This window comes from Megalops cyprinoides, chromosome 18, assembly GCF_013368585.1.
Source record: "Megalops cyprinoides isolate fMegCyp1 chromosome 18, fMegCyp1.pri, whole genome shotgun sequence".
Taxonomy (NCBI): Eukaryota; Metazoa; Chordata; class Actinopteri; order Elopiformes; family Megalopidae; genus Megalops; species Megalops cyprinoides.
Genome location: NC_050600.1, coordinates 7,221,293 through 7,237,711, shown reverse-complemented (window position 1 = coordinate 7,237,711; position 16,419 = coordinate 7,221,293). Strand labels below are relative to the sequence as shown.

Here is a 16,419-nt window from a genome sequence, read left to right as displayed (position 1 = left end):
GTACTCCCCGGAGATGAGCTCGTCCTCCAGCTCGTTCAGCCGCAGCGCCCCCTCCTGATGGAGCTGGCGGAGGCGTTCCAGGCGGGCAGTGGTCTTCAGGGCCTGCAGGTGCTGCGACACCACACACATGACTCCGACGAAGTGGCCCTGGGCAGGGAGCGCGGTGGGCGTGGGGAGGCGGGGCGGCAGCCCGCACGCCACCATGAATGCCGCCAGGAGGATGTCCACACCGTACAGCTGGCGGATCCAGTCGCGCAGGTAGAAGCCTCCCATGCGGGCGTTGATCTCGATGAGGCGCGGGCCGAGCTCGGTCATCTTCAGCTCCACGTTGAAGACGCCGTCACGCAGGCCGCACCCCAGGCAGCTGTGGTAGGCTGCCCTGATCAGCTGCTCCCGCTTGTCCGGCGCCAGGCCCGAGGGCATCTGCGCTGCCGTCTCTGTGAAGGAGGGCACACGCGTCGGGCCGTTGTCAGACACGAACGCCCCTTCCAGCTGGCCGTCGAACAGGAGCAGGTCCACGTCGTGCTCCGTGCCGCCGACAAACTCCATCAGCGTCATGGCGTTTCCCCAGCCCAGCCCGATGCCTGGGTAATCCGTCTCCTCCCGCAGATCGCCGGCTATCTTCTCCAGGTGCACCAGACCCTCCTCCAGGGACCCGATCTTCTTCACACCCACCGCCCCTGCTCCGTACTCCAGCTTCAACACGGCAGGGAAGCGCACTCCCGCCTTCCCAGCCTCATCACGGACAGCGTTTTTCAGGTCCAGGGAACTCTCGATGTGAACACAGGGCACGGCATAAGCGCTCGGGGAGGGGGACAGGTGGGGTGTGGAGAGACAGAAGGGGGAAGGTGAAAGGGAAGGATTGATAGGACAGCGAGGGGGTGGGTCAAGATTTCCCACTTCCCCTCTGTGGTGGTCCTCCCCTTTGAGGCCCATTTGTTCCCTCTTGTCAAAATCCATCATGGCTCTTAAACTCTCGCCCTCTATTTCGGTCAAGTCCATGTTGACTTGTAGTGTCTCTATGGTGATCCCCACTGGCCTCTCTCTCTCCTCAGCCTTCAGGTCACCTGCAAGGTCTGGATTCTTCAACACAGCTGTGTGTTGATTAGCAAACGGGTCAGAATTTGAGTCGCCGGACAGCACCCCTGCCTTAGCCGCCGTGGGCCTAGATTGTGAGTGGCCCAGCAGGTGCAAGTGTGTGCGACTCTTCTCCTTGGCGATGTGGATGCTTTCCGGAGGGGGTCCCCTAAGCCCCAGTTCGCGACAGACAAGAGATGCCAAGACCACGCAGTCGTCCCAGAAACAGACGCATCCGTCGGGGTGGAGCTGAGCTGTTCTCACCCAATCACAGATGCGTGCACAGTGCTGGTCGTCACGGCGATGGTCAGGAAGGTCAGGTAGGGGAAAGAAGTGATCCACCAGCTGGGAGGCGAAGTGAGAGGGATCAGAATCCACCAGCAGTATCTGAGACAAAGCACGTATAAAGAAGGAAGAATGAGGGACAGAGTCTGTTGACTCAAAGTTCAGTGTAGTATGAATACATCAAGTGGTGCTCTACAATTTACACTTAGCTGTTGCTGTGGTTGCACCTATTGTAAACAGCACATTACAGTCATCATCATTAGTTACAATTCAAATATATTTCATATTTCATAAGCTGTATTGTTAAATGGGACAGTAGCTTTCAACTCAGTTCTATCTAATTAACATGGACACTTGTTTGTATTTGTAAAAACATACGTAGGTACATTACACAAGGTTTAACATTATATGAAGTTCAATTACATTATATGAAGTTTAAACCACACTTTACTAAAAGGGGGAATGTCTACAGTAATATTAAAACGTACTGACAAGTGCACACTGGAATTTGTCTGACACTGGTTAAAGGGCAGCTAGGGCTGATCTCTGAAACATGAGCAGTAGTTTCCATCAGATACTATTGAACATGTATTCCTTATAGCAGCTTGAACTGAAAAGAATGCACCTTTTATATTAACACCCTGCTGGTTACACCTGTCCGCTCCCCTCATAAGGAACACAGTGACAGGAGCATTAATGTTAGAATGTCTGGATGTTCCTGGAAGGGCCCGGGGAGCACATATAAACACTCCAGGAGGAAAGGCCAAAAGTGTCTGGATCTGCACCAATAACACGGTTGAGTATCGAGTGCACATTTCTGCCCATGTAGGGAAACAAATCTTATGGTGGGACCGTTGTGGGTAAATGTCACAAATAAAAAAAAATAAAAAGTGCGCACCACATTAGGTGTCTGTGGGAAATCGTAGCGCGGTGACCTGGAGTCGACATGCGTTTTTGTAAAATGCCCCACCGAGAATAAAAACAACAAAGCGCACTGGTTAGGGGTCATTTACCTTCAGCCGGTACTGTCTGGCTGCTTCCCATACAAACTTCTTGCTGAAACCCCCTGCTCCGATGACTAATACGGTCTTTCCCTCCATCAGATAACACTGAGAGCGTGTGAGCGGGGAGTGGAGCAGACTGCCCAGGCAGCATTCCCTGTCCTCGTCCACCCCCCTCAACTGCCTGCCCCAGCCAGCTACTCCGCCCCCAAGGAAAGAGGTCTCCAGGCAACGGGAGGGATGCAGTCCCAGGACTACAGGAGTGATGGTCCAACCAGAGAGAGTGAAGAGGAGGTCCACTCCTAAGAGAGAGAGAGAGAGAGAAATGAATGGATTAAAAGATGGATTGATAGCAGGAGAGAGGGAGGAATTTTAGTACGTAAAAAGAAAAACTACTGCTAAGAAGCGGATTCTAATTCATTAGGCAAAATTATGATACTTCTATACTTGGTTTGAACTGTGACGGAGGAACAGCCCAAGCTACATTAGCATCATGTCATGAATAGCATGTTACATGACACACTAACGCCCTTTGGAGTAAACTTTAAACTTTAGACTTTCAACTTTATTCTTTAGACTTAAACTCTTGTGTGAAGTATTGACATCCTTCATATTAACCCACTATTCTGTGTGATATATGTGGTTTAACATGTGTCTCATACATCATTTATTCATCAGTGAAATCTCTTCAAGTGGCAGATCACAGAAGTTGGACGTGTTTTCAAATTAAAACTCAAGAGCAGTACATGAAAGTCAAGAGCAGTTTCAATCCAAAATGTCTGTTGCAAGGAGCACTGCAGCAAACTAAATTACACCCACCTATCAGGTCACTCTGAGCGCCCACGCCACCCCGTTGCTCTGGTGACATCCCAGACTCAGTCTCGATGACAACTTGAAAGCAGGCTAGGGCAGTGTCGGTTGCCAGGCGCTTGAGGGAGGTGACTATGGAAGGGTCGGCGAAGCCGCAGTCAGACAGAGTGGTCTCCAGAGACTGGGAGAGGGAGTGCGAGTGAGAGAGAGGGGCACTGCACGCACCCACTTTACACACCATCTGTAAAGTGACAAAGGGGAGGCAAAGGAGAAAGGGAGCTTGTAAACTGGACAGAAAACTGGCTGAATGACCAGACTGTTCAGAGTCTGCCCGCGCTCATTTCAAACTGACTCAGGATTTTCAGAATCTGCCTGGGACCACAGACGCATTCGACAACCAGAGCTTTCTTAAAAAAAAAAAAAGAAAAACAAGTTCAAAAAATAGTTTGAAACTGCGCACGCATTAGAACACACAGAAATGACAAACAGTCATAAAACTCCATGGACACGTTTAATAAAATGTCCAAGGTCACAAAAATGTACCCACTATGTAATAAAAACACCAAAAAAAGGTTAATTCAGCTTTTTAATTCAACTTAATTCAACTGTTTAACATTAGTGTTTAAAATAGTTAATGAAGTCTGTGTAGCCACTGTGTAGCCACATTTCTGCAAGTATAGTGGCTAATGTGTCCTTGCTGATTTGTTCAGGCCCAAACCAGAGCAGAAACTGATTATGCTCTTTGTCTTGTTTTGGTAACCACGTTTGCTAGTATCCATCGCAGGTCTCAAACTGGGCTCTCATGCAGGAAAGCAGATAATCTGGCCTGGACACTGCTACAATTAGGACTGACAATTACCGCAGCAGTTACAGTCTGTATAACAATTACACAGATAATAACAGAAAATCAACAGAATGTAATGAATAATCATACAGTAGCCACTATTGAGCTAACTGCAGATCATTCAGCTGAGCCTCAACATGAGCAATAATGGGTCAGGAGGTGTTTCTGCTGACAAGAAGGGGCCTGCCAGGTGGTTCTCTACCTCTCCCCCCCCCCCCCCCCCCCCTCACCTTGTACAGCAGGGGGACGTTTTGGGGGGAGCGTGTAACAATGGCGCACAGTCTGAATGTCAGGTCAGGCGCGTGGGGCCTGCATTCTGATAAAGAGAGAAATTGGAAACACATACAGAGCTCACACCAGAATAATTCTAGCATTGTGAAATTAAGGAAGTGGTCACGTACAGTAAATAGAAAAGCCCAAACCCCTGAATCAGTGCCACTGCTATGGTTGTGAGACAACCACTGGGGTACAGCTGCTGTTTCTGTTCCAGCAGCAGTTGGTGCTGATACCACTGCCACTGCCGCTAGAAATGTGACATGGGGGGGGGGGTCAGGAAACCCCTCCCCGCCCTGCCTTCCAGTCCTCACCTGAATACTGCTCCCAGGTGCGGTCTTCGACTCGAGGGCCTGGCTTCAGTGGCGGGCAATAGGCCTCCACCAAGACGCTCTCACCCGCAAACAGCTGGGACAGCATGTGCTTTACCCTCACCCATACCTCCTCCTTGTTGTCCCGTGGGAGGTAGAGGACAGAACCACCAGACCCACTCACAAATCTCCCCCCACTGTGCCTCAGTACCACCTGCGGGCGAGAGAAAAGTAGAAAATTAAACAATAACAATGGTGCTGTGTATGTTTATGTGAGACTGACAGATGACTTACTTTATCAGCAATACCCACCCTGTCAGTGTCCCTCAAAGCCTCAGACGCCAAGAACGTGTTCAGCTTGTTTCGGATCGATTCTGTCCACCTCTGCGCCCCGGCTTCCAGCTGGACTACCTCAATCACCCCTGTGCGTCCTTCCGCCACGCCCTTCTGCCCCGGGGGCATGAGGAGAGCCAGGGTGGGGGGGCAGTTGATCTTGGCCTTCTGCAGCATCACCCTCGCAGTCAGTGTGTCGCCCCAGAACTGCCCCAGCTCCAGGGATACTCCCATCGGGCAGTCTGCCCCCTGGGTCACTTCCTCCCCAACCCAGGGGTCACATGTCAGTAAGTAGGTGACCCGACGGGGAGGACTGAAGTTGAGGAGGGTGGTGCGCCCCCCCAGATCAAAGGACACTGCTCTGTGTACCACGAGCGATGAGGAGGAGCGAGAGAGCCAGGAGGGGGAGAGACACAGGAGGGAATTGCCTGTGCAGAGAGCACCAGAGAGATATCATTATCAACGCTTTGCATAACATTCTCATATCAGTAATTATACTGCACACATTTTGAGGAAAATGAGAACAGCAATGAAAAAATTAGCCATTCAGCCCGTTTAAGTTCATAACTGCCTCTCCTCGTAACTTCTGTATTTCTGTGTTTAATATGCACTACCAATCGCTACCCTTCTCTGTGAGCTTCTATGTAAAGACTCAGCAATGGGAGACCCAAGCATGCTGTGCTGAACTGTGCCACCATTAATTAATGTCGGCTATGTTTGTCTTTTAATTTTTTATGGCAAGCAAGTCTTAAGTTGGTCTACAATATAGGCTGTGATGGCAGAAGCAGACAATGCTAAAGATAACAAACCCAGGCAAAACAGGAAATGGGAGAAAGATGGCAGTGGAAAACGAGAGAGCTACTAGATGTTCAATTTGTCACGTTTGCCTTCGAGCAACATGTGTAGAGAAATTTCTCATAAGTTTGAATCATGTCATCACATAATTTGTGAGCAACAAACTAAAAGAACTATAAGAATGTTGTGTAGATCACTGTTTTGTTGCAACAGCAAACCTTTAGAAATATCTTCATGTGAGGAAAATATATCTGCTAACACCTGGCTTGTAAGAAAGAGAGAGCATAAGAAATGTTTTTATTTGTGCTTATTCCTACCATCGCGAAAAACGTCCAAATACTTTGTTTGCCTACACTTTGGAAGGAAAACAAATTAAAAGCTTTAAACAACCACATTCACAGCGTGGCTGGCTAAATAATTACTTTAGTAAGCACTGCGATACTGACTAATTTTTGTGCTGTCGAGGGTTTGTGTTTTACTGAGCGACAATTAATATGAGTGAAAGGAGGAAGAGAAAACTGGAAAGAGAACAGCCTGCTGACCTTAAATAGATGTGACAGCTAAAGAGAGCGAGTGATACATTCCTGACCAGTCATCTGAGGTCAAATAGAAGTTCAGCATTCCAAAGTACAAGACAGAGTAGCAGAGTGGCACTTGACATTTTTTAAAACAATAATAATAATTAATAATTAAAATAATAATAATAACTATTATTATTATTATCATCATCGTTGTTGTTGTTGTTGTTGTTGTTATATAAAGAATCTGCCAATATTAAGGAAAGAAACCCAAAGAAAATGTTTGTGCTAATCGGAGTGGATATTATTTTTCTTCCTGCTTTACCTAAATTCAGATTCCTTTTATATGTAAATCCAAATCAAGTGATCTCTTGGAGTTGTAGAGCCGTTTGTAAATGGACAGTATTTTTGTACCAGAGGATTGTTTCTAAATAAACTGACAGTATTAAAAACTCTGTCTCCAGAAGTTATGACCACTGAGCACTATCTTAGCTCCCTACTGCTATGGCTAATGAGTTAGCCTGAAAATAGAATTAGCTAGTGATGTAAATAGCTATTTAGCTACCTTGCTAATGAAAATCTAGATTGTGCATAGCAAATCTAGACTGAAGACGTTAAGGCCTTTTTGACCTTGTTACCCATGAGTTATCAAATCCGGCATCATTGTTGATAAAGTGGAAATTAGAGAAAGTATTTTAGAAAATGTTTGATTCCTGTTGAAGTTATTTTTTAAAATTAGAATTAATACCAAATTTTGGTTAGGAGTTTAGCTAGCTAAGAAGGAGAAGAAGAAAAAGAAAAAGATAAGGAAGAAAGTGAAAAAGCTCTAAAGTTGGGCATTGATTGTGTGCCCCTGTGAGGTTGTATACAAGTTCTGTAAGTATAAATGAGGCTAGAAGCCACAGACATTAATATCTGTAATGAGTCAGACCTTAGGGTCATGATCTCAAAATCTCTATGCTGTATATAGAGAATGGTATGTCCTGCCAACCCATAACTCGAGAGATGGCATACCTGTCATCCCAATCCCTATATAAATATATGACTAATATCCCAGCCATATATATGGCTTCTCTGGTGATCATTCACCTTCATGCCCACAACATGTATATGAATTACAAACTAAGAAAATAAATATTTAAATAGAAATACAATTTCTTTGAAAAAGATCAATGACATTTTGGCCTAAACATCAAATTGCAGCCAATATGACTATTTTGATGCAGGTGCCCTAAGTGTCATTTCTATGCCATAATTTTTTAAGCTGTGAGAAATATTTATGTTTATGTATTTATTTATTTTATTTATAGGGGACCATGTACAATATTAAACATAAATGTCACCATTTGATGCATTATACCAGAGTTAGCCTAAGGCTAATTTTCATCTGCAGTCCCCTGGTAGGTCACAATTAAAACTTCCACTCAGTGACAGAACAACATTAGCAATAGAGCTACTTTACTTAAGAAAAATCTTATCTGTATCAACAAAAAGCTATGATTATCATGTGAGTACAATGTAACACTGTAACACTGAGTACAATGAGTGTGTGTGTGTCGGGGGGGGGGCTAAATTTGGGTTACTCAGCACATAGGCAAATGATGCTATATTTGGAGGGTCTTAAACTGTTTTTAGTTGGGTTCCTCTGCATGTAGGCAAATGATAGCTGTGAGCTTTTTTGAGAAAGCTGTGAGCTTTTTTGGGAAGTTGTAGTTGACACATTGTCTGGGCATTTTCGGTGCTCTTACCTGGACTTATCTGTCCTGCCTCTAACAGGAGAGATAGATAGGGAAGTGGGGACCCCAACACACAGATGCAAACCTCTGAGTGCGATTCACCTGCACATGTACAAAGAGGAGAGAAAGAGAGAGAGAGAAAGAAAGACAGAGGGAAGTAAGCGAGAGAGAAAGAGAGAGGATTGTGGATTAAGTAAAGCAGGGACAGCACTGTTCTCTGCTTTGTGCCTCTTCACAAGTAATGTTTAATAAACTTTGTGGGCTCCAATCCAGCCTGGTGTGAATCGCTTGGTGTTACTTTGTGTTCCCTGTACCTGGCGCAGTTTCATCATGTTCCCGGGTCTTGGGAAGCCCAATCTCCCTCAGGACTTCCTGTAGTGTCTGGTACAGAGCCCTTTCCAGATGGTGTGAATCTGCCTCCTCGTTTCCATTCTCCTGTCTCCACGGGGGAAAACTGGAGACCAAACTGCTGGGTTGGGAGTTGAGAGAGAGCTGGAGAGAGAGAGAGAGAGAGAGGAAGAGAGTCATTTTGGACAGTATGTAGATAATGCACAGTGGAGGTGAACACATGGAAGAAATGTGCACATAATGTGCATTTGAAAGCTTTAACAATAGAGGTTGGGAAGGGAAGGGAGAGCAAGGGAGATCCTCAAACAACCTCTGATGATGTGAGACCACAGCAAATGATATAAATAGTAATATAGGATGAGGGTGAGTAATGCCACAACCCGAGAAGATGAAAAACGTCGCTACTAAGTGCCCTAAGTGCATTTCCTTTCATCTTGTGAGGAAAATTCCCAAGAGAAAAAGGCGCGCCAACAGATGACCAGGTAGATGAAGCTAGTTACCTCATCTAGCCTAGTTGTTATAATACGACATAAATGCTACGATTAGTGTAACCAGAGATCCAGATACCTGAAAGTGACAATAAAATAGCTAAAACACAGTGTTTAAAACTGCTACTCATACATTTTGTGGAATTGTTTACTTTCACCAGAACAATGGCAAAAAAATTAAATGACATGTATTGCCCAAGTTAATCCTAATTTCAGGATTATTGGAAAACCACAACCAAAAATGCCAAACTATACATGATATACTTAAAAACAGTTTAAACTTTCAAACAAAAGACAGTTACAATGCCTGTTAAAAATGTACAACAAATCTTAAATATATAGAACTATGTATTGATTTTGCTTTGTCTTAGACCTTCTCTTTCCAATGCAGCAGCATTTATTTATATTTCAAATCAAGGAAAAATGAACTCTTATTCAGCAGAACTGTACAAAAACTTGTTCAGCCCATACATGACAGGTGTTATGTGATAAATAACAGAAACTGTACATTACATACTAAACAAATTGAAACGATCCTCTGTGATCTCTCTCAGTTGGATGTGCATCATGTCAGCAAGCTAGCAGACTATATGCTTTCTGCATCCATGCAAAAGGGTGTTTGTTATGGAGCAGCGTAGTATTTTATGTGACCTTTATTTGCGGGGCTTCAGTTACAAAGTGTACTGACAAGGCCACCTCTTAGGGAATTTGCCCTTTCGGCATTGCGTTTTTGATTTTGCCCAGTTGACCTGTAACTGAGATGGGAAGGGAAGGTGGTGTGGGAGAAAGAGAAGGAAAAGGAGGGGGGAAAGGGAACGTTAATTATAGTATCAAACTGCAGTTTTGGGACCCTCTCTCTGACATTGTAACCTGAACCACAACTGCAGCGGTGCAGTCAGACACATTCCGCTGCTTCTTGACAGTTGCATACTGTCAATAAAATACAAGGAGGCATGCACACACAAACAAACAGTGTAAGCATTCACATGACAGACGCATGTGTGCCTGTGTGCGCACGTGCATACACACACACACACACACACACACACACACACACACACACACACACAGACTGGGTTTGAGACAATATCTTTAACATGGCTTGGGATCAGGTTTCTGACTGGGAACACATCTTAATTACTGTCCAGCAATGGAGTGCTATTAGTGCTGTTATTATTGCTAATAATGGAATTATTGGGCACAGTGGCTATGCCAAAATTTGCCCAGAAATGCTGTCTCTCCTTGGTCCACAGTTGTTCCGATTTTTTGGATATGGGAAATTTATTTTGATCACTTACACCATTGCACTACTTGCAATGCAAAGCAAGATGCTGTCTGTTACATTCGATCTAGCCTTCAGTTCTATAGATCTCTGCACATTGTTCCACTCATACCTGTCTGTCCCTCCCTTCCTTTCTTGTCACATTGTCCCTCCCTCACAACCTTTCCCCCTGTTTCTCCCTCTTTCTCTCTCTGCTTTCTCTCACTATTTATGCCATCCAGTGAATTTTTATTTATCTATTTTTTATTTCCCTCCCCTATGAACGGCTTTTTACATTTGTCTTAACTACTGCTCCTCTCAGTGCTTTCCACATGCGTTCTTTGTGCTAGGTCTTTACACAGTTTCATAGAACTTTCTCCTTCTCCTTATTTTTCTTCAATTCATTATTCCAATTCTGCAGCTCTGTCAGTCTGTTAAGTACAACTCCATTATTTATATCACAAATAGCTCCAGAATGATATGGCTAGAATAGAGATATAATAGAATAGAATAACTCCCCACTACCGTACATGTATGAAACCTTATCATGAAAGATACTAGGCTATATCATCATACGTGTATATCCCTCATATCCATTGATATTGTTGAGCTCTAGCTGCACAATACACAACAACCCTCACTGAATTGTTAGTTATTTTAGCCTACCAGACAATTTAAAAAACAACTTCATTGGTGAATTACATACAGAAATATTAAATTGTGATTGTTATTTATATGTTTTTATTTATATGATACAAATGCCTTGTCTTAGTAATAAGAAGCATAAAAACACACAGTTAAAACATATGAATAAATATGACAACAGGGTTAGAGCTTTCCCTCTATTTCAAGAAATAAAGAACTGATTTAAAAGATTACTTAATTAAAATCACCACTGTGATACAATTCTTGGTGAATTCTCCCATCAACATTATATAAAAAGTTGTGCATGTACAAATGGACAAGTAGATACATCAAAACAGGATGCTATAATTGATATTATAACGTATCATTATTTAACAGATGTGCTTATAAAAGAACTGGTATATTCGGATGGCGCTGACAGATATTTTCACTCGTTCGTCTTCATCTCTTTCACTCTGTCTCATTTTATCTCTTCCAGAAATACTCACATAGGGTGACTTCTCCTATCAACCCATTTACTCTTGATACACATATATTACCTGCATAACACAACTATAAACACCACAATAACAAACCAAGTTGGGAATATAATATTAACATCAGAGATGACAGACTTCACAGACTTTATACTGTTCAGAAGGACCAGCTTAAAACAAAGACAAATAGGAAATGCAGGTGCAAAATCTTATGAGAAAAGGTGGAAATTCAGACTGAAACTTTTCTAGAAGAAAGTGAAACACCTCTTCACAGTTTCTAAACATTTGTTACAAAAATGAAAAAAGGAAACATTTCAGTTGTCCCAACATTTTACAAATGGTACACTTGTAAAATCCCCATTCAGAGACAAATATACAGCACATGTCTGCAGACACACACACACACACACACACACACACATGAAACATCACATCACAACATATCACTACTTCATTCTTCTTTTCCTTTCCAGCTTTCTCCTTCTCTCTCTCATCCAGACTCACCATTGTTACTGCACTGACCGAGTGGCACTCTGGAAGTGACATGAGAGAAAGTGTGTGGGGAAAGAAGGAGCGTACTGCAGGGGGGTGGTGGAGGGGCGACAGAGAGAGAGAGAGAGAGAGAGAGAGTACTGCAGGGCATGTTGGAAGGGTGACAGAGAGAGAGAGAGAGAGAGAGAGAGAGAGAGAGTGAGAGAGAGAGGGAGGGAAGAGAGAGAACAGCTAGAGATAAGGGTAGAGATGGAAAGCATTATAAAACCAAATGGATTATATTAAGTAACCAATGTGTAACTGATATCAATAAAAAAATCTTGTCACAGATGTAACAGGGAGCATCTCCCATGTTATAAAAGAGACACATCTGAGCCTAATAAATCTAATGAATAATCACTGGCATGTACACCTGTCTTTACCTTCCCTATTTTTACCACATTCTGAAATGGCACCCTTTAACACCCTTAGAGATAATGTAGTGTAGTCTGTGTGGTGTGACTTACATGAAGTTAAGCGTATGGAACAGCAGAATCATGCACAGATGGAATGTCAGGATTGTGGCTGCTGCTTCCTGGGGTGACCACATGGCCACGTAACGTCCTGTGTTCTCTATGTCTAATTTAGTTAATGTCTTTCACCTTTGTTAATTAGTTATTGTTTACATTTGAAGAAATAATTCAGGCGGAGCAGTTGTTCTGTTTAAGAGGAGCAAAGCTTTATTCTCGTACCCGCGCGGGGAGAGTCAACACATGCACGCTAGACAGGTGATGCAGTGAACGCTCCTATATTGTTAGCTACATTCTCCTATGTAAGGTTTTCCTTCAGGAGCATACATATTTTAGTGATTTGTGACACACATACACAGTGTGACTTCTTTTTTATTTTCCCGTTTTCTTTCTGTAGAATTGCTCAAATAGAGCTGTTCTCATAAACCAAGGGTCATCATTTGCATTCTTCATGAATCGTCAGTGTTCGCACTCATATTTTCTTTCATATTTACACACTCTTTCCCAAGCCTGATTGTATTTCGCGACTCTTCAGTGAAGGATTTTTTTTCCTTAATCATGCTCTCCCGTGTCTCAAGTTATCTCTGCATGTGGGTTTACCCTGTCCCTTATCACATGAAATAACTCACAGGGCGGAAGTTAAATTAATGACTGCTGCAGAGCATGTTAACAGTCCCGACTGGTAACAGAGTGAGAAACTGGATATGACAGTGCATTAAAACTGCACAGACAGAAAGATGAAATACAGTTGCAAAATAACGGAATGACTGGTGCATATGTGCAACAAAAACAGAGACACGTTATGTTCTACGAACAGTAACAACCTAGTGACTGAATATGAAGACTTTCAGCTTCAGAACCAAATTAAAAACTTCACGCTGCGATCTTTACTTCCGTTCTACAAACTGTGCCTTTTTGACTGCACAAAATTTTAAAAGACAGGAAGAGAGAGAGAGAGAGAGAGAGAGAGAGAGAGAGAGAGAGAGATGCTGTGTTTGCACAGCGTCACACTGACTGCGAATGAAAGACTTATTCTCTTAGTTAATTCAGTTTCAGCACACATTTTCAGCAAAGTGAAAAGACCTCAACTCTGCTCCAATTAACAGGGGTTGATTGGTCTAATTAAGTCTAAAGGGTGTATTGCAACTGGTAATAATAAAATATTATTACAATAATACAATATCAACGAGAATAATATAATTGTGTTAAAATGTGAAACACGGTTAACACAACGCAAACGCGTTAATTAAAATGTTCACTTGAGATTTAATAGTCTCTGGCCACATCTGAAGTCATAATTTGCACTCAAATCATAATTTTTAAATGAAATACACTAACTTGACAAGGCCATGGTTTTTGCTACAGGGATAAGATCATTTATAAGGCAAAGTCTTCAGGCTTTTTACAGTATTTTGGAAAAAGTATGATGTGTATTTCCGAAAAAGACATTTTCAGCGTTGCATGCAAATCTCTCAGAGATTGCAAAACAACTGCAAGAAAACGGTGTTAGCAAAAGGTGATTAACAGACGGATCCTGACCTCTACTGTTTGGTAAAGGTAGTGCAAGTTAGGTCTTGTAAGGCAACCTTCAGTAACTCCTCGTTTGGCCTTTCAACCATTTTTTTCTATTTACAGAGTACCTATTTGCCAATTCTATATTATTATTAAAATATGTAATAAATGTACTATACTACTTTTAGTTTTAACACACCTCGGCTAATGTTACATTATTCAGCACCTGTTCAGCAGTTATTACTTTGTATGATCAAGCGTCTTCCGTTCTACCCATTTCGAGCAGTACTTAGGTTGTTTCTGAAAATATTTCCACATCTTGAGTTTGTAATGGTGCTTTACCTAATTACTGTTTATCTTTACTAGCAAACGTAAAAAACGGCACAATCTGATCAAAACGCAGAGGAAGAATGTCACTAATGCATTTGGAAACGCAGCGCGATCGGTAACAGTAGGATAGTTATGGAGACAACCGTAGTGAGGAAAGCGAAAACTATAACACACTTATTTAATGACATTTATTAAAATGTATGACAAAGTTTTGTCATACGATCACAAGAGCTAACATGCACACATAGACATACATGTACGTGTGGAACATGAAAACGGAAGATAGAACACCGACGTTCGGCGAAGGGGATGTAGCTCAGTGGTAGAGCGCATGCTTTGCATGTATGAGGCCCCGGGTTCAATCCCCGGCATCTCCAGCGGGTGTGCTTTTTTTTAAATATTAAATCTTCCGGTTCCAGTTTGCTATCTGGGGTCACGTGTTGAATATGTTTTCATATTTTAACATGTGTATCATCATATGATCCAATATATAAAAGTATTGTTGCAGTAAATATTGGAAAGATAGTTTCATGAACAGATCAGTGATTCACTTTTCATCTGAGAACTTCCTGACTTGGTTGTCCAGTTAACTTACCTCTAATCTGTGATACAAAGAAGTATCAACTTAACTTTATTACAGGAAAATAATGAAACTTACAAGCATTTTGTTTCAAAGAATTATCAGTATTTTATATATAAAACATATTCTAAAATTTCAACATGCCATTAGTTTAGGTTTGCAGAATCCCTGATAAAGTAAAAGTGTGTACATGTCACATATTTGGGTACGTCAGTAAAAATGCATAGCTCAAAGTACCTACATTAACAAAGCAGGTCCACTGAAATCCACGATCAACGGCAACATTTTCTACAGTTGGTAGGCAAAAGCTGTCAAATAAGAAGTGAAAAGATTCACAATTTTCTGACGCATCTGTGTTTCAAAAAGCTTTTTGAAGTTTGACAACACACACCTTGTATTCACACTTAAAGTCTCTTATGAATCTCCTTATGAATATGCAGAAATAGCTTACTTTCCAGAAAACACAGACAGGGAAAAAAGGTAAGACCAAAACTGATATAAAATAAATTACAATAATTTAATACAATGAACTCCATACACCATTTTGCCTTTACAATCTTATTTACAACATATTTAAACAAATGTAACATTTGCAAGTACATACACAGGGTATGTACATATGTACAGAGTATATACTATATTGTATTTGTAACAAAGTTACATTTTTGTTGACTACACTTGGGATTTTATCCAGTATGTTTATATTCTGCATAGATTATTTAATTACAAAATGCTACTCACATTATTGAACAAATAATATGTACATGTATGAGAAAAACCTGCTTACAAACAATAAACCCCTGAAGGTTTAAGATTGAGATTAACAGAACCAAGACATTGCAGTTACAGATAATGAAGTCTGAGTAAAATTAGCATGTAATCAAATCAACAAGGGGCAAGAGATATTTCTGCTATAAAAAACATGTTTCATGTTTGGTTTAAACAGCACAAATTTAAAGACAGCTCTTACTGAGTGGATAGCTTAGCTTTCATATCTCATACTACTATGCACATTTACTCCGTCAATCAATATTGGTGCCTACAAGATTCATTACAACTGTAATAAATATTTTAACTTCATAAATGTCAATACATTTTACTTTTTTATGGGGACTGGACACAAAATCATTACTGAAAAGAAGAATCATGCCCTACTAATACAGATAGTACTCTACCGTCATCTGTCCTTTCATTAAAAAATAAATGAATGTTATGCCTTACTTGATTAAAAATGGAAAGCTTCTATAAATATGGTCATTCAAAATGCCCTGCCTTTCATATTGTAAACAAATAAAAAGGCATTCTAACAATACCAGCAAATTAATTTATTAGTTTTTTTTAATGAATCTGAAATGGAAATCCACAATTTACTCTTAAAAAGTCACTCTTGTTATTGCCATAATTTGTGCTCAGATGTGTATCAGATTCATTGTGTATATACAATTCATAATTAATAAATTAATTATTATTTATTCTCTATCAGATTTATATGCAAAAACATCTTGCAAATGTTGTTATCACTGAGTATAAAAGCGTAATTTTCATCTGACATTCAGTACCAAAAGACAAGGTAACACGATAGCCATACAAAACTCTATATGTACTCCACTCTAAAAAGCTGACAAAAATATATTTCTTACTCTTTTTTTCCTGGCTTCTGTTTTACATAGGTAAAAACTACAACTGGATACTAAAACCAGGGTATAAATTAATAAATACCAACACGTATAAGCGGAAATAAATAAATGAACAAATAAGCAGATAGCCATCTGAGACAGAGCTGGAAACTGCAGTG

General features: G+C 41.4%; 1 protein-coding gene and 1 non-coding gene across 2 annotated transcripts in view; one reads left to right on the top strand and one right to left on the bottom strand.

Annotated features, from left to right (window-relative positions):
• Positions 1 to 11,755, bottom strand: part of LOC118793152 (carnosine synthase 1-like) — a 12,479-nt gene extending 724 nt beyond the window's left edge. The window contains exons 1-9 of the mRNA XM_036551182.1: positions 11,706 to 11,755; positions 8,298 to 8,475; positions 7,996 to 8,085; positions 4,914 to 5,362; positions 4,605 to 4,815; positions 4,248 to 4,333; positions 3,183 to 3,414; positions 2,376 to 2,665; positions 1 to 1,464 (exon numbers count right to left, since the gene is read on the bottom strand). The exon at positions 1 to 1,464 is cut by the window's left edge and continues 724 nt beyond it. Coding sequence (XP_036407075.1) covers positions 1 to 1,464; positions 2,376 to 2,665; positions 3,183 to 3,414; positions 4,248 to 4,333; positions 4,605 to 4,815; positions 4,914 to 5,362; positions 7,996 to 8,085; positions 8,298 to 8,475; positions 11,706 to 11,747 — 3,042 coding nt within the window. The 5' untranslated portion in view covers positions 11,748 to 11,755. The remainder of the gene's footprint in view (positions 1,465 to 2,375; positions 2,666 to 3,182; positions 3,415 to 4,247; positions 4,334 to 4,604; positions 4,816 to 4,913; positions 5,363 to 7,995; positions 8,086 to 8,297; positions 8,476 to 11,705) is intronic.
• Positions 11,756 to 14,349: 2,594 nt separating this feature from the next.
• Positions 14,350 to 14,421, top strand: trnaa-ugc. The gene has a single exon. It is a non-coding gene; the product is annotated as a tRNA-Ala (tRNA).
• The last annotated feature ends 1,998 nt before the right edge of the window (positions 14,422 to 16,419 follow it).